The sequence below is a fragment of the Protomyctophum parallelum genome (assembly GCF_964188405.1).
Source record: "Protomyctophum parallelum genome assembly, chromosome: 14".
NCBI classification, from domain to species: domain Eukaryota; kingdom Metazoa; phylum Chordata; class Actinopteri; order Myctophiformes; family Myctophidae; genus Protomyctophum; species Protomyctophum parallelum.
In genome coordinates, this window is record NC_139709.1 from 22,180,688 (window position 1) to 22,199,208 (window position 18,521).

General features: G+C 39.8%; 3 protein-coding genes across 3 annotated transcripts; all 3 read right to left on the reverse strand.

The window, feature by feature from the left end:
- Positions 1 to 64: 64 nt before the first annotated feature.
- zte38 (zebrafish testis-expressed 38) lies at positions 65 to 4,467 on the reverse strand (the record flags this gene model as incomplete). The annotated part of the gene is made up of 10 exons (XM_083782668.1): positions 65 to 109; positions 235 to 275; positions 398 to 452; positions 930 to 1,153; positions 1,275 to 1,423; positions 1,961 to 2,028; positions 2,539 to 2,575; positions 2,679 to 2,742; positions 2,831 to 2,975; positions 4,420 to 4,467. The coding sequence occupies 10 exons, from the start codon at positions 4,465 to 4,467 to the stop codon at positions 65 to 67; spliced, it is 876 nt and encodes a 291-aa protein (XP_083638794.1).
- Positions 4,468 to 5,180: 713 nt separating this feature from the next.
- Positions 5,181 to 7,384, reverse strand: LOC310870243 (uncharacterized protein). The gene is made up of 2 exons (XM_083781343.1): positions 6,678 to 7,384; positions 5,181 to 6,282 (listed from the first exon to the last, which is right to left on the reverse strand). Exons 1-2 carry the CDS (start codon positions 7,341 to 7,343, stop codon positions 5,686 to 5,688), a joined length of 1,263 nt encoding a protein of 420 aa, XP_083637469.1. The 5' UTR covers positions 7,344 to 7,384; the 3' UTR covers positions 5,181 to 5,685.
- A 1,890-nt stretch (positions 7,385 to 9,274) lies between these two features.
- prdx1 (peroxiredoxin 1) lies at positions 9,275 to 14,346 on the reverse strand. Its single transcript, XM_083782962.1, has 6 exons — positions 14,298 to 14,346; positions 13,138 to 13,254; positions 12,013 to 12,166; positions 11,775 to 11,897; positions 10,734 to 10,864; positions 9,275 to 9,757 (listed from the first exon to the last, which is right to left on the reverse strand). Exons 2-6 carry the CDS (start codon positions 13,241 to 13,243, stop codon positions 9,675 to 9,677), a joined length of 597 nt encoding a protein of 198 aa, XP_083639088.1. The 5' UTR covers positions 13,244 to 13,254; positions 14,298 to 14,346; the 3' UTR covers positions 9,275 to 9,674.
- Between the last annotated feature and the right edge of the window lie 4,175 nt (positions 14,347 to 18,521).

The following is an 18,521-nucleotide window of genomic DNA, read 5'->3' on the forward strand; positions in this document are numbered from 1 at the left end:
AAAGATGCTCAAGATTCCATCTTTGCTTCACAAAGCATTCACCTACAATAGTTGATCATAGTGACTACATTCTCTTCTTCTTGGGTTCAGTTATGGTGGCAACCTGTCTCTGAAGGAAAAACAAATGAGATATAATCATGCATCCCTCCCATTTTCATTAGACCAAAATGTATTGAAAGGAACTACCTTTATTTTAACCAACAAAAACTATAATTATACGTATCTAAATTATACCTTTCTCACTGGCCTCTGGGGTTTCTTGAATTCTGCAGACTCTAATGTAGAAGCAAGTGTTAAAGGATTATGATGAAATCCTAGGTTGAATTTGTAGCTTGTTTTCTGGTTCAGGTAAAAAATTACAGCATGATAAAAACATGGCAGGCTGCATGAGGCTTACCATTAAGCTCTTCAGAAGGTAGAACTTCATTGTTCACCACACAGGCATGAGGATCCTGTAAATGCATGGACACAGACAACCATATTTAAAAGACTACTGATAACATTACAGGTCACTAATCCAATTTCTGTCCTGTGTAGAGGAAGTTCAGAAAAGTACATGTCCTACAATTAGAATTACAAGCGTGTGTGATGACATATCTTTGTACGCTAAGTAACCCAGAATGGAATTTGTGCCTTGGATTTAAGAAAATAAACCAATTTATTTAACCAAACACAAATAATAAGTATAATAGTATATGGTATGAGAAATGCTCACAACAGCTTAAATTTCACAATTATATTATTGTGCAATTTATCTCAGAGAATAAAACAGCCCTTATCTTCTGCATAACTCGAAAACCAAATGGGGGGTAAATGCATTGGAAATGTGCCGAGGGAACCAATTGCAAACTTCCAGGTTTTAGGAGTGCAAACTGTAACACTATTAGATTTTTTTTAGAATTCTATTCTCTCCTCCCTGTGGAACTCACCGGAGTTTCTCTCAGCTCGGAGAGATGGCTCAGACCTTCCACAGAGACCTGCATGCCTTCCCGGAGCTTCTCTGAACGGCTCTCCCCTGCCGCCACACGTACCTTCATGGTGTGGAAGGGTGTCTGCACCTCACCCACTCTGAAATGCACGGCCATGCCCTCGAACCAAAGGCTGTCGCATACGCCCTCCTTGAAGCCTGGCGGTTCATAATCGGCGGGCGTGACTGTATTTTGATCAAAGGACAGGGAGGAGATGCTTAGGTCATCCAATACACAGTAATTTGTACAGTATGTAATGAATGGAATCCAAACTACTTGATTGTAATTAACAAAAACTTATCTCACCGTCATCGTAATAGTACAGTTTCATGGTGAGGGCGACATCATTGGGGAGAGCACCCAGGTTCTGCATGAGAAGGAAAAGCTTCCTAATCAGCAGCACAGATGCCTTTTTGGTGTTCTCCATTGTCACCTGCATCTCTACGTTCTTGTTCCTGTAGTTAAGGAGTTTAGTTTGGAACTTAGAACAGTACAGCTTTGTTTTAGGATGGGATCACATTCATTCACAGCATTGTTATTCTGCACAGAAATGTCATGGCAATATTTGTTCTGTAAAGCTTCAAGAAGATAAAAGTGCTGCCTAGAGAACTCCACCATAAATTCCCCTGAGGTTTCATTACTGAAATGGGACACAACACCATTGAATAATATTTATCAGTCTACATTCTACTACAGCCTACTCACCTGAGAGCACCACAGTCCACTGACTCTTTTAAGAATGGACTTAAGACCCACCATTTTAAGAAAGCTTTTCCCTAACATGTTTTACTGATTATGATGTTGCTTACGCTTCTTTTATTGAATTCAAATTTATTTCTTTTGCCATGCTTTTAACCTTGTAGCACGTTGAAATTCGTAAGAATGTAAAGCGCTTCATAAATAAAATGCATTATTATTATTATTCATTATTATTACATTCACATGTTGTAGAAGATTGTTAGATTATACAGTATGTAGTATACAGTACTCACCTCAGTATATCCATCTGTGGTCCTTTGTCTGTGTATTTGAATCTGAACTGGTAGGATTCGATCATGCACTGCAAAGAGAGGAGAACATGGCATGTTAAGTAGAGGCAAGGCCAGGGATAATAGAGATCATGCTGTCACCAGACTAGTTTGGAATCATCACACATTTGTTTTTATTCCGTTTTCGGAGGAGAACTTACATTGGGGTCACCTGACTTGCTGTAAACCTAAAATGTAAAATCACACTTGTTATACCACAGTAAATATTCTATATCCACCAAAAGCTTTTTGTGTTGCAGTCAGGAGTCAGTTAACTACAGTACATACAACTAGTAGTGCTCATCAGAAGTGTGCTGCCTTTACAAAGTTAATATACGTCTTTTTTGTTTTTATTGTTGTGTTACATGTATGTAATAGTTGTTTGCAATGACCATACTTACCCCAATGGACACAAACTCAAGCTGTTAAAAAATGCAAACCACATCGAAAGCAATAATCAATATTATCTCCAAGGAGACCCAAGGAAGCAACAGAAATTTCAACTAAAGGAGCAGAAACGTACAATTTACTGTACTACTTACATATCGTCTTTCCAGTGCATCAAAGCATCCCATCATCCTGGAAAAGAATAGTAATTTCTTTCAGTAGACACAACTAAAGTCACATTTGCAAATAATTGATTATATAGTGTTACAGTATGATAGTTTTCTTTAGTTTGTACCATTTTACAATTTTGCTGGGTCCAGGTGTGCTGCAGTCTTCTCGCAAGATTTTGAAACACTGATCTGATCAAGTAAAGTGAGAGGGAGGACATTTACAGAAATTATAGACATTTATTCCATGACTATAAAATAAGTGTTCATTTACGTTTACCTTCCAGATATCTAGACCCGTAGGCGTCCTCTGGGAATATCCCTCTCAGGTAGGTGATGTTGGACACTGCCAAAGCCATCATCCTCTTAACGAAGACAAGGGACTCTTGCTCCGTTTTCAGGTCGCTTTGGTATAAGTTGGTCCACTACATTATGAGACAAAAACAAGTGCAAACAGTGTAAACAAGTGCAGTTAATTTGTATAGCACATTTCACAAACTCAGTATTCTAAAAATACAGCATAGAACCTTCATTCATCCCAAAACATATTTTAACCAGATGTACAGTACAGTATGGTATGTTAATACAATTACAATATAACCATCACATCTCCAGTGACACCCTGGTGTCAGGGTCGCCAAGTACTGATTGACATGCAGTACTACTCCCTGAAGCTTAATATCAATATCTCTCCTCCTGGCCAAAGGAGGATCCTGTAAGGAGTGTTTGTTTCTGTCATGCAAGATACCCAGCCTACCCAGGTAGAAATCCCAGGAGGGTGGCCTGGGCCGTGGCTCAGCGGTCCAGGCACCTTGGCTGGTAATACAGTCCGGCAGTGTGCCACGGGTTCGACTTCCGAATCCGATCCCGACGGCCTTTACTGCATGTCACTCCCTCATCTCTCTCCCCATTTCCTGTCAGCCTACTGTCTGTCCCTCCATAAAACAAATATAAAAATATCCCAGGAGGGCATAAAAGTTATAGATTGCACTCATTGCAGCTTTAATCCTGCATAGCTGGCCAGGGTGCCGGCGAGCCTCAAACGGTGGAGAAATGACAGTTACTGTGTGTGTGGGGGTCTTCGAGGGGGTCCCCGGGTGGTCCCCGGAAAGAAGGTGCCCAGGACTCGTACTGTAGTGTACTCTGTGCCACTTTACGCTGTGCTGTACTCTTATGTACTCTACTGACCACTTGTCCGTGCTGGGACACGTACAGTACGTTACACATACACGTACGCAAACTATGCATACATACACAAAGCTGTGTAATAGTGGAGGCACCACTAAAAAAAGCTATTGCACCTTCACGAGATTTAGATTGTATTCTACATTCTTAGGAGCTGAGATTGTATTGTGTTTGGTGATGAACAATAAAAAAAAACTCAACCACTTGATACACAGACTTGAGATGTATCTTGGCCTAAGCACCACATTGACCACAAGATGGCGCCCGGCTGTCCAACCTAAGGGGAAGGGTTGCACACACAAATGTGTCACCAATAACAATAATGTTGTAAAACTAACCTTGTAGTCTACATCTCCCTGAATAAAGAAATATATTTAAAAAAAGATGGCGCCCGGCAACTGGCGGTGTGAAAATAGCTAAACGAATCCCTAACTCACCATGTTAAATAAATAACAGTTAAAGTTCAACATTCAGCATCGTAATATTCAACTTTATAGTTTGGAGTTGAACCAATTCCTTCGACGTGTTCAGAGAAAACAAGAAACATAACCTCCATACCATACAAGTGTCAACACAAACGTAGGCCCGCGGTTTACAATTAAGCATGGAAATATTTTAATTAGGCCATTGTTTTAATTCACCGAAACACACATTGTCACAAAGATTTATTCGTCATTTCCATACCTCAGCTGCTTGCTGTTTTGGTTTGACGCACATCTTTGATCCTGCCATCGTCTCTCAGTCTCATTCAACAGCTAGCTTGAAAATGTGAATAAACACAACTTGAACTTAGTCATGACATGATAAATCATTATGTGTTTGTCCGACAAATATGAGATAATATATAGGATAGGTTTTATGTTAAAGGCCTATTTAAAGTGTGACATTAAACAGTTGTTTATAGGAAAACTTACTTCACAGGTCGTTTCTGGCGGTGGGAGGGTGAGTGGTGTGTATGAAGTTGTAAAGACCCCCCACGTAACAATTCACCGTAAGACGGCGTCGCGCGCCAAATGCAGCATATCTGCAAGCCCACAGCGCAAAAAGCAAGCTACAGGTTGTGAGCTTGTAGAACTGCGATTTTCGGAATTCCCGCCCAAAATACATGACGTGGTTTGATGTGCCCCCCCCCCCCCCTGTATGTATGGTATACAAATGAAGAGAAAAAACATAGCTTATTTTATTATTAGTAGACTATTATCATTGTAAATAAATGATATATACATATTAATTAAATTTTAATTTCAGTCTGTGTGGCATTAGCTATGGGCTGGCAGGTGTGTATGACACAAGTATCAGCAATCGTTTATGCTGTAGCTCTCCAAATAGCCACTAGATGGCACACTATATTAGATATCCAACTGATCTATTCTAAACATGGGTATGATACAATTTTTTACAGTCTCTATGGTATGATACTATAGAGTATGTATGATACATTGTACGTCTGGAACAGAAATGCCAAGTTGGTGTTGCAAGCATTTTATTTACAAATAAACAATGTTGTAAAAATAAACTAATAACAAAAAAAACATTTACATACCGGTATATATACAAACAGAATAATAAATGTGAAGGACAAATGGTTATCCTACATTCAGAGCTTTGCTAAGCTAAAATATATCCCTGTACAATCCAGACCAGAACATCGCTGTCCAGTAACGACCAACCATGGTGCATGTTCTGTTCTATAAGCTGCAGGAGGACCATTACCATTAGGACCTCACCAAGCTCCTGAATAGTTCCAACAGCAAGCTACTAGTGAAGGATGTACAAAAACTACAGGTCATCTCTGTGCAGTAGCCTACCAACCATGGTGCAGCATGTTCAGTTCCAGGAGCAGCATCATACCTGCACAGGAACTACAGGTATGTAGTTCTTCTACCAGTGGTAGAAGTACTCACATATACTCTGTTACAATTACAAGTTTGGGATTCAAAATGTTCTATATTATATCATATTTGCAAGCAATTGTTTTTCAACTGGGGGTTGAGGAACAATTTCTGCATCACCACAGTTGTTTGCCAGTGAACGTTGCTTCTTGACTGCTGAGATATGGGTGGTTGAAATCCCTAACATGCAAAGTCTTTGAAAAACAGCCTTTTTTGCACCACCACACTGTAGTAAAACACCGTTTATGTAATATGCAAAGGCAGATGGGAGTTTCATATTTCTTCCTCTGAGGAGTATAGCTGCAGCAGCACAGGTTTTAAGTGGAGACTCGTTTGTGATGGTGGACAACAGTGAGAACAAAAATGGTGCCAGACGCTGGAGATCTGACTCCATCCTGGCAAATGAGAAGGCCTTCAAGTCGTTGGGAGAACAACGAAAGAGCATGAAATCTTGTCTAGGATGGCAAAGTCTTGTGCATTCAGCATCTAGGAGAATGAGCACAGATTCTTGGATTTTGTTCAGCATTTTGTCATGTTTCATGATGAGGTTAACAGCAGTTGACCATTTTCCCTTTACAATATTCTCCACGATCCCTGCTGCAGATGTGGGGCATTTCAGGGTGGTTGGTTTAGATAAAGGGTAATGAATCTTCACCTGAAATATTAAACAGAGTGCATTACTACTTAAAGTATTGTTGACTAAATAATAATATAGGCTACCGTTTCTGTGATCAACAAACATGTAATGATTTTGTAATGGTTTTGAGCTGTACATTTCCTATCTTTAATCATAAAGACAATCAAACATTTTTTTTTCTTACACCATATTTTGAACACAACGTGGTATGGAGAGCATTGTAGACCAGAGAGAATATGGAATGGCAAAGTAAAACTTATTAAAAGTCTAAGTGAAAACCTCCTTTCTCTCAATGTTAACTTGCTTGACTGACAGAATATAGTGCTGTTGGGATTTCGATTTAGCAACAGACGAATAAGATAGAATTACGTAATAGACCTACATCGATGTGATTGTAAACTTCTTAATCTTACCTCTATCTCACTTCGTCTTGTGAAACCATGACTGAGTGGCGTTGACTTGGGATTCGGTGTTGGGGGAATGTGCCTTTGTCTTTTCACTGCCAGTGGTGTTTTAGAAGGCGATTCTCTCATCCTTTTCTCTGTTTGGCGTGGTGTATTTTGGGGTGTCGTTGTGGGTTGGCTACTAGCTGGTTCGGGTCCAGTTTCTTCGGAAAGTTCTTTTTCTTCTTCTTCTTGTTTAACGGCGGTCTCTTCTAGTTTAACGGTAGTCTGTTCTAGTTTAACGGGGGTCTCTTCTAGTTTAATAGCGGTGTCTTCTAGTTTAACGACGGTCTCTTCGGAAAGATCATTTTCTTGTTTAATGGCGGTCTCTTCTAGTTCATCGACGGTCTCTTCTAGTTTATCGACGGTGTCTTCGGAAAGTTTCCATTTCCTGAGTGTTAAGAACACCTCCTCTATTGTTTTAATCATCCTGCAGCACTTGCTGCAAATACGAAATGATTTGTCGTCCTGTGGCTTCAGCTGTAGACCCACTGCAAAGAGACGCTGATAAACGCTTTTGATGTCAGGTCCATCACGTTCGTAAATCTTCTTGGTGTTCGTTAAACGACCGCCTTTCCGACAATTCTCTTTGCAGAGACGGCAAAAATCGTTTAGGCCTATAGCTGATTCAGCCATAATACTTTGTAGTTTACTTTTCTTGTAGTTGCTAATGTTGTTGCTAAGTATTAACTAAGTGGAACTAGAAATTGTGGACTGGAATACGCCAGCGAGCATGCTGGAGATGAAAGTGAACAGCGCGTCGAGATGACGTCACTTGTTTTTATACGCTGATTGGCTGAAACTGTACTACTCCCGCCCAGAGCCATAAAGTAAGACAGAGTTACGACAAATCCGTTCACTTCATGGGGCCAGTCCAGTGGCTCTTCTAGGCTATGTTTTCTGCCCCCTCAATGTCGCAACTTTGTCTATACCCTATGGCTCTGCTTTCACCCAGAACCATAGTCTGTTCCCGCCCAGAACCAATGAGTTATACAAGTATATAGTATACTCTGACTGTAAGACTGTAACTACAGTACATTATGTAACTGTAACAAGCTCCTTATTAAACAAGCACAGCCTTTGAGTCACACAAAAAGCCATGCACCAGATGTCCTTCCTCCCAAGAGGACCTAACAGTTAGGAGTCATGAAAGTTCTAAGTTAACTTTAGAGCTGTCCTCTAAGTTGAATGTGTACGAAACATAAATTTTATTTTTAACTATATCAATTTATTTCAAATGCATCTTGTGGAAAGGCTGGGTGACATGCTGGCTCCACAAAGTGGACAGGTCCACAAGTACATTTTGGGGATGGCGGTGGCTCAGGGGTAGAGTGCCTGGATGGAAACCGTAAGGTTGCCAGTTCGAACCCGGGCTCCCCCAGAGTTACTGTTGAAGTGTCCTTGAGCAAGACACTGAACCCCTAATTGCTCCCGATGTGCTAGTTGGTGCCTTGCATGGTTTCCGCTGCCATCGGTGTATGAATGTGTGTGTGAATGGGTGAATGTAATGCACAATCTCTGTAAAGTGCCTTGGATAAAGGCGCTATATAAATGCACCATTTATTTACCATTTTTACATTTTGGGGTATTTCATTACCTGTCCTCATTTACCACCAAAGTCTAAACAATTGAAAACTAAACTTGAAAAACAACAAATCAGGAACTTGAGATACTGCTAGTGCTAAAAGGCTATGCCTTCTATCCACGAGGCCCTGGCAGCTCTCCCCTGATGTTGTCTCTTGCGATCCAGACCTCACAGGTCTGTAACATGCCTGCGTCTTAAACAGGTTAGACAAACCATCCCATAAAGTAATGCATGCCCATTACTTCCCCTACGGCCCAGGAGCCAGGACCATCAACAGGATTGCGGATTGAGGAGAGTGACCAACAAATAATTCAACTGCAGGGTCAATAAATAAACATATAACATATCTAAAACGCTTTCAATCATTGTGTCAACTTACTTAAAGATGTAATTTGTACCAATATATGACACTGATCGTGTGTGCAAGGTCCTTGATTTTGCTGCCTGTATTAGTCAACTAAAGTGTTTTCTAATTTTGGTTTGTTGCTCAACCTGTCTTGTCAAAAAAAGTAAAAAACATTGCAGCTAATTTTGCACAATATATTCTCTAATACCTGCAATGTTATAAGTCCTGTACAAACCCCATATATTAATGTGTATTTGTATTTTGCTGTATTATGATTGCACTTTTGGGTTTTGGCTGTTGGTTGTTTGTATCGACACGGACAAGGGAAGATGTCGTACCCCAGGACACTATAAAAGTGACACTTCCTGTTATTTATAGCATGCAACGCTGATGAAGGCTCCAAGCCGAAACACTATTGTGCTGTCTGCAGCATACTATGCCAACCAGAAAATAATAAAAGTGCCTTAAATGACATATCCATGAGTGCTGGTAGTCTCTTCTTAGAGATTTCTTGTAAAGAAAACTTGATTGTGCTGCCCCATGATGACACATCTAATCTCAAATAAATTGTCTAAATCACCATTCATATTAAATATGCGATACATGTTTTATGTGTAATAGCAGGGGACACAGTGCTGTGTATTTTATTTTATATTCTTTATTTAAATGGAAGGACATTTCAGTCATCCACTGTATAAAAAAAGAAAAAATATCTGTCACCTCCTTACCATGAAAAGCTTTAATCTACTGACCTTCAGACCTTGGGGTTTTACATTAGCAAGGAATGAAGTAAGATCTATATTTAGTACACTACAAACACAAATGATAGTGTAAACACAATTATACATTTAACACAGTTTCTTAAAAAAAAATACCCACTATAAACTCATAACAGATGGGGTGTGTTGAAATTGTCGCCTTTACCCCTTTTTCCTCAGGCACAGTGGTTCATTGACTGACTTCAATATTGTCCAATATTGGATTTGTAATCTCTATAGTCTCCTACAGTAGGCTGCACACTGTGGTCGTGGCATTATTACTGTTTGGAGAAGAATTCTTTGCTCTTCTTGACATCAGGCTTGATGGTATCACTTCCTGGTTTCCAGCCAGCTGGGCACACTGAAAAGATAAATAAATATTATGTTATTTAATTATTATTGCTGTCTGTCTGTCTGTCTGTCTGTCTTGTCTGTTTGTCTCAATTGTTGAAAACATTCAGCGATCAACTTCACACTGGCAGGTGTATTGCTGAACACACAAGTAGTGCTGTAACTATCTATTATCTTCTTAGCAATTAGTCTTTTTTTTAACAGCACTTCCAAGGGTCAAGCAATCACCCTTTTCCGAAAGGATGTTGTTTGTACTGTATAGTAGCCTACACAGATCACACAATCTGTTGGTCTGGATTTAAGAAAGGAGTCCTTCTGAACATTTTTGTTCTAAATCTTTCAATTTGGACACATTTTATGAATGGCAGCAGCACATTGTATAATGGTGTAAAACAATGAATTCATGTACTACTAAAAATACTCACAAGCTATTACAGCATGTGCCTTCATGAATATCATATTTTGAAGCTATGCCCTTTCAAGACTTGAAGGTACAGTATAATTTGGGATTTGCCATAGTTCAAAACCACCAAACATTTCCTCTCCTGTAATCCTCTCTCATTAGAAAGAAAATGAAAGGTGAATTTTAACCCTGATAAGTGCATCAGCCTTTGAACCTGGGCAAGCATATACGTATGGTCTTTGCCCCCATCAAGATGGCATTAACTCTGTGAGCAGCCTGTCTGAGATACTTTGGCACTGTATGAAGGAAAATAAGCTGTACAAGAATTAAATCACCAGCATACTCACAGAGGTCAGGTCAGGTGGATGGTGCAACAAGTTGCAGAGCAGTGTAGGCGAGGTGTGGCTTACAATAGGCTGGCACTACTATTATTACAAATTTACAATGTCTCTTTTCTTTGCTTGGGAGTCCACTTTAAACACATTCTTGTCTTGAGGCCACATAAAACATATAAGCCGTGATTATGTTTTCTTTTCGTATTGCCAGTGTGTGGAGCGATCAGTTAATGGCAGTAGCACAATACCTTCTCCATGCTTGTCTGTGAACTGAAAGGCCTGGACCAAACGCAGGGTCTCATCGACAGAGCGTCCCACCGGAAGGTCATTAATGGTGATCTGTCTCAATATTCCCTTGTCATCAATGACGAACAGCCCTCTGAAATCACATGGATCACAATATTTGTTTTGTGATTTAATTGTGCACAGATTCACGAAATATTATTAAATGGGTAGGATACATAAATTATAGAACACAATGTCAAAATCGTCTTTTCCCCCATATAGATTGGTGACTGGTTGGTGTTGTGATGGGGATAAATAAACCCAGGTACACAGCAAAGTCCTTATGGGTAAACCTTTACACTTTCAGTGTAACATTTTCTACTTTATTCAGGAGGGAAAACAAAGTGAGCTGAGGGCAGATAAGAAGGGGTGATGCACATCCCAGGTCCCGAGGTCTGAAATAAATCCATGTTCCTAATGTTTAGGGAAGTGGACTGCGGGAATTAAAAGCCTAATTCATACTTTGTCAACATGATGGTGTCATTTGTCACAATGTCTACATTTATACTCTGCAAATGATACCCTATGCTAACCCGATCAATACAAGTGCAGACAGCTAGGTCAGTCTTTATTGTAGGCCTTCAAGTCTATTTATATGCCGTTTTTATTGGTGATTGCATGCACACGATACCTATGCCTCTATTTCTACCTGCTGGATGTTATTCATTCATCATTATGCACACTGCACCAGACCAGACACAGATGGCCAGGTTGGATCATGTTAAGTGGTCTTTTATATTTTTCTACCTATTTTAATTAGTGTTACCCTACCATTTATTCTCTACTTATTCTCTTTTAACCATAACTGTATGAATCTTTGTTTCATCCTTACTGCAGTGCTGCCACGACAACAGAATTTCCCTTAGGATCAATAAAGGTCTGTATGTCTGCCTGTCTTACGATCTACAAATCTTGAGATTTTCGAGGGGGGAAAGCTTGAAAATAATTTATTTGCAGCATGCGATGAAGCTTCAGTGATGGCCACGTGATATTGTCATTCCCACCTGTAGGCGATACCCTCGTCCTCTTTCAGCACTCCATAGTCGGTGGAGATGGAGCGCCGTGTGTCAGCCACCAGCGGAATCTTCATTGGACCCAGACCGCCCTGCTTACGAGGTGTGTTGATCCTGTAAGAACATGGACACGCCGAAATGAAACATGAGTTTGTAGGAGTAACATCACTAACATGAACAGTGAAACACTAGAAAGTGGGTGTTTGCTATCACTGTGACCAATTTGTACCATGCAAAATGGGAGAAGTGGGAGTCCACGGAGGCGCCGATGATCTCACAGCCGATCTTCCTAAACTCCTCTGCTGCGTCACTGAAAGCGATGATCTCAGTTGGACACACAAAGGTGAAGTCCAGAGGATAGAAGAAAAATACAACATAATTCCCTATAAGGGAAGAAGACACTATTAAAGGGACATTTCACTGATGACAACGTTTTCACACAAATGACAACGTTAAACGTTGTCATTTGTTAACCCATTCTGACCGGGCACCCATTTTGGTGTCAGCATCATGTTATGCTTTAGCTATTGAAAAATAGCAGATCTACAAGCTCATATCGCGCCACCGAGTGGCGCGATACGAGCTTGTAGGTCTGCTATTTTTTGAAAAATCGAAGAACGACTGACATTTTTAGAATCTGATCTCAGGTCAGAATGGGTTCATCAGACCAGTGTGTGTCCGGCGGAAACCTCGTATGAATCTGATCTCAGGTCAGAATGGGTTAATTCAATAAAGTCATTATTTATCAAAAGAATGGTGTGCAGGCCACACCCGAAATTGTCATATATATATACAGTTAATGTGTGTGTGTGTGTGTGTGTGTGTGTGTGTGTTAGGCTGCACAACAGTGTCACTTGGTGGTGTTGCGCCGCATGTAGCCGATCTACAAGCTCAATGCTTGTAGATTAGAGCATAAAGTTGTCAAACTATCAATATATTCATATATATATAAGAATCTTCCATGAAACCCTGACGGTCTCTGATATTTCATATGAAAGCAAAAGGTTAAAGCATCAATCTGTGGTTTCTTCACCTGGTTGGCACTTGGCAGTATGTAGAACAGCAGGAAGAATATAAGTAAAACATAATGTTACATATTGTGTTAATTGTTTAGGGAACAGCACTGGTGTCAGTGTGTGTGGGGGCTCCTTTCACACTGTTTCACAAATCACATAATAGGACTTGGTCATACAAACATTTTCAGCTGTGAGATTCTATTTCGCTTTAATTTAATGTGTTATCCTTAGTTGTGTAAATGTGACCTATTCAATTCCAATCCACAATAAGAGGATCCCAAAGCATGGATTCAGAAGCAGGATCAAAGCATTTCCTCGGTTCAGTGATGTTGCGTTACCTCTGTAGTCTGACAGCTTGATGTCCTTGAACTGTCCATCTGGCATCACCGCTGTGGCTGTGAAGTCCGGGGCCAGTTTCCCAATTTGTGCCTTGCCTGCAGCCATCTTCAGTAGGACTATATGTGAAAGGACGAAAGTTTAGTTTTTGATGGGGTTTTGTTAAGGCTATACTGCAAGACAGGAAAGAGAAATTGTCTCAACCCAATTTTTATGTTTTTATGTTTAATGAGACATGCACAGACAGACAGACAGACAGACAGACAGACAGACAGACACCAAATCATCACATGGGCAGTTATTATTCTACAGATTATTCTGTCAGTATGTGATCAGATTTGAAAGCAATACACTTTTGCATTGCAACTGCAAGGATTTGTTCTCAGAAGGTATTGACATTTGGTGACTCCGTCTTATTGCCTACTATAGTACGCTTATGCTACTGTGAATCACCGCACCCACCACCACGAATGCAAAATAATTGCATACTTAAATGTCCCCATTGGCAAATCCACAGTTCCGAATGCCTACAACCAAAGCACCTGCTAAACAAAAGCCTGCTGTAGGCTTCAAAGCTCCAGTCGATTCGCTTACTTTGACGATGATCGATCTTCCTGAGTTCACTGGTCAAGGTGAAATTATTTCGCTTGAGTGTACTTTGGAATTTGACCTAATAAACTGTCAAATAAATACCAATAGCCTACAACTAATAGTCTATCAAAAGAAATAATGTTAGGCTACTTTGTTCCGAAAAGCATTAGTGTTAAAGTGCATCGAAATTACCGTAAATGTTTCAGACTTTCAGTTTCACTATAGTAGCCTACAGTTAGTATGTGAAAATCAAAGTGCCCGTCCGTACGGTTCGTTTATCAGGCCTACAATCTTACATTCATTCATTATTAGTACATAATAGCCTACACATACAAATGGCTACCTACTACATACTTATTTACACCACGTATCTAAATATAAATAAGTGGTTTGGTTTGCTATAAATTATATGTTCAATGAATAAGCTTTGAATTATATGAGCACTGAAAGTTACCAGGTATACGCCAATAGGGTAAACATATCACTAGTAAAGACTACATAACATTACATAACATAACATAACATATATGTATCTGGTTCAAATTGGTTGAATACATAATATAATACATACCTCAGCTTTGATCACCTCGGCAGTCTGAATGAGGAATGCAAATGTGCCAAGATCGCTTGAGACTATATACGCCAGTTCAATTATCGCGATAGTAACTGACGTTTAGCCAACCATATGGACCTCGCCAAAAAGAACCGATCTACAAGATATCAACGCGACGGATTGCGACGCCTGTTAGCTTGTAGATCACTTGTTTTTGGCCAGCGACACCGTCGTACTACGGAATATCAATTACAGGCTTGGTTTGAGTCGATCCCCCTCAGAGTCAGACAACCCCAGACTAGTTTGTCTACCGCAATGATAGAGCATGACTTTGCACATTTCTGCCTCTAGCCTGATGGGAATTTTACACGATCTCCTTATTGTGAAACCACTTTTATGATGATAAATAAGGATGAAGAAGGACATAAATTGACAAAAATGCCCCATCTATCTTATACAGAACTTGCTTGTTCAAAAAGGTGTTATTTGTCATATCTTAAGCTACTATTAAATTCATTAGAAGGCCAAAGAGCAACATTTATTTTACATATTTTATCTAATAATCCATGTTAACGCAGCATGAGCACACACAGTCATGAGATTTCATCATGTGATTGCTCCTCTCCCATCCCATAATAAGTCTATAGTATAGGGCAGGCTACTGCATGGTTCTCAAACATTTTCATGTTATAGCACATGAAGCCCCCCACAAATACAATTTTTACATTATGTTGTGCCCGGGGCCCCCATTAGAGAAGATTTTTGTTGTTACACAGTAGGCCTATATATTTATATAGGCCTACATAATTCTACAACGGTACGGTACGTGGACTCGGTCGTTTCTCCGAATGGAGCTCGTTCACTAATTGTTCAACCTCTTGAGAGCATAAAATGAAACCAAATGGATTTGTTTTCATTTTATGCTCTTGAGAATTAAATTATATTGTTAAACATCTGCATTACTTAATTTACAAGATTCTAAATATTTAGACTAGAGAGTCTTAATTTGATCAACGTTTGTTCTAATGGTGCTACATCAATACAGCATGGAATTGCACAAAATATTTGTAGGTTTTGGGTCTGAGAGGCTAAATGTCATCAAATGGTGGTCCGTGGCTCAAATGCTGAATAAATAAAGGGCCTTGATATGAAAATAAAGTCATTCTACATGACGAATAAATATCTAGCTGGTGAAATAATAGCAACAGCTGTTCATTTAGATGCAAACCCCTGTAACCATCCCAATGACGTGGTCCCCATATATCCCACTTTGAGAATCACTGCTATAAGGTAACACAAACATACTTTAGGCTGCTCCAAAAAGTTTCAAAGTTTTATTTTTTGTTTATTATTGTTTCATTGGCTATGAACAATTTATCATGCATTCAAAAATATAAACTTCAAAAAAATCTTTTACATGCAACAGATTTTCAAATTGCCAATTACTGCAGTCAACCCACTACAGATTCACACTTTATTATTCTTATCTCATGCTTGTTTGGTGTAATGATCGCTGCCCTCAAGCTGCCCTACATACTGTACACAGCATGTATTTGCAGTGCACTAAGTCCATACTCCTGGAGAAGATCATTACAACTACAAGACTTTAATTTCATGTCATTATCACCACGATTATCTTGGTAGGTAAACAACAGGTATTTGTCATCAAACAACTGCTATAGCAAATTAGCAATGGCCAGTTTATGGAAATGTAGCATATTTGGTTTGAAATGTAACAAGATTCCTCAGAGCAGGAGGACTTAATTAAGCCGGAAATAGTGTGTGTGTGTGTGTGTGTGTATCCTCACAAAGATTGTGTGTGTGTGTGTGTGTGTGTTTGTTCTTATATCAGCATGTACAACCTGTCTTCACTTGTACTGTAGTGTAGCAAGTTGTCTTGGCTTAGCTCTGGTCCATAATGCAATGGCAGCAAGGGCATATAGGGCTATGGATCAGATTCAGAGCTAGTCTTGCCTTATAAAATATAGGCCTACTAGCCTATGCGTGAATTATGTTCTCTTTTACATTGACACAAAGGCTTTATTCCTACACACCTGTCATGAACACATTTATTGTGTGCAAAAACATGTTTGGTCTGTTTTAATAATTTCAGTCAGCTAATATACAAACAGGAGAATACCCCATACCCCTACCATATTTGGTTATTGTTGTTTGTTTATCACAAGGTTTTTGTGTTACAGCAAGTTTAAAAACACAAAAACATAAAACAAGTATGATGAGGAGATGAGTCGGCCTGCTACAGGGGGGGGTTGACCAGCCACCTTCACATTTTGCAGCTTTTTTAAGCAGCGCATTTGTACTCCCACAACTTTCTCTTGTTATATTTTCAAAATCCTTTTATTCAATTTATTTTATATACCCCAGGGGGAGTCAGATATGTTTCTTCAGACAAAAAGGATTGAACATCACAGTAAAACATGGAAATAAAGCAGAAACAAAAAAACGAAAAAATGAATTGAGAAATAAAATACAACTGCAATTTAGCTGTGTGATCCCCCGTCCCTATCCCCAAGGTTATAGCAGAAAACAAAACTGTGTGGCTGGGTATCTTTCTCTCTACCAAGATTACTGTACCAACAGATAATAGAACATTTGATTACAGACTATATAAAAGCTCTATAAAATCAAATCCATCAGTATGGTTGATCTGAAAAATATAAGACTATATTTGAGGAACACACACAAAAGGAAATGATCATTCACTGTTCTATCTTCCTTTGAATGTCTTCAAAGGACTGCTCCTGCGTTGCTAAATTGTGCCATCGGCCCGTTGGCATTACTATAAAGGATAGTGGTGGGTTGTGGAAACACTGTTTTGTTCACTGCAGTACAGTGAGCGGGTCTCACTTCCTGCACATTCTTCACTGCTGCTACAGTATGTACTGTATTTTTATAGTTTTATATTTGATAGTTTGCATAATGACAGAGGCTTTAGCCGTAGTTAAATACACCCTTGCTCTATATGTTGCACAGTACCAGTCATCACTCCTGAAAAAAAGAAATCAACCAAACCATGCATACTTTGCTCTCTGTTTAGTCCAGGGCTAATGTTATTCTAGGCCTAGAAATGTTATGCAGGAAGTTACAAATTGTTTTGAAAATGTCATGGTGGAAATATTTTAATTGATTCTTTTTTTCTTCATAAATGGTCAAGTTCTTAGTGTCAACATGGACTGCTTGTAGGCTAAATCAGTGGTTTTCAACCAGTGGTCCGGTGACCACCAGTGGTCCTTGGGAGGTTCCAGGTGGTCCCCAGGCAGTAAGGGTCCATTTGGTTTCATTTCACATCTGTATTACTTAATTTACAAGTAGTCTACAGCTCTACACAATTACAGAATGTAGTTAAGAATTGTTATTTTGCCTGTTGCCTCAGCTAATGGTACCAACATCAATACAGCATGGATATCCATCCATCTTCAACCGCTTATCCATAGTCGGGTTGCGGGGGCAACAGCTCCACCAGAGAGCTCCAGACTTCCCTCTCCAGAGCAACATTAGTGACTTCCTCCTGGGGGCCCCCGAGACGTGTTTCCTCCTACTGCGCCTTGGTCTGCCCCAGGGTCTCCTCCCAGTGGGACATGCCTCGAAGACCTAACCAGGGAGACGCCCGAGAGGCATCCTAACTAGATGCCACCTAAACTGACTCATTTCCTAATTCCCTACCCAGACTGCACAATCCACCGCATGGATACAGCATGGATAGTGGACAAAATATTATACAACGACAACAAAATATTCTTTAGTTTTGCGTCTGAGAGGCTAAATCTCATCAGGTCCGTGGCTCAAATTCAAATAAATAATGGGCCTTGATATGAAAATGGTCAAACCACTGGGTTAATTATATCCACAGGAATCACAGAAGTAATTACATATTTGTGAATAATGCAGCATTTAAAGTTTAAAATAAGTTTTAAACAAAGACATTGACACATATTTGTGTCATATTGTGGGCAATAACACTTGTGATTTGATAGACAAAATTGCACAATAAAACTGTAGTTCTGTTGCCAGGGGCACATTTGCTGCTATAGGCAGACATCTCATAAGGTGTACAAACAGACCGTCCAGAAGGCCACTTCTCTCCTCTATCACGGAGCCATGTCTTCAATGTTGTTTCCATGGACACGGGATGAAGGGCCTGATAACAGCGGATGGACAAAAACCTCCTTAATAGAAACACAGTTGCGAGCTAGCGATCAAACGTTGGCCCAAGCACACCTC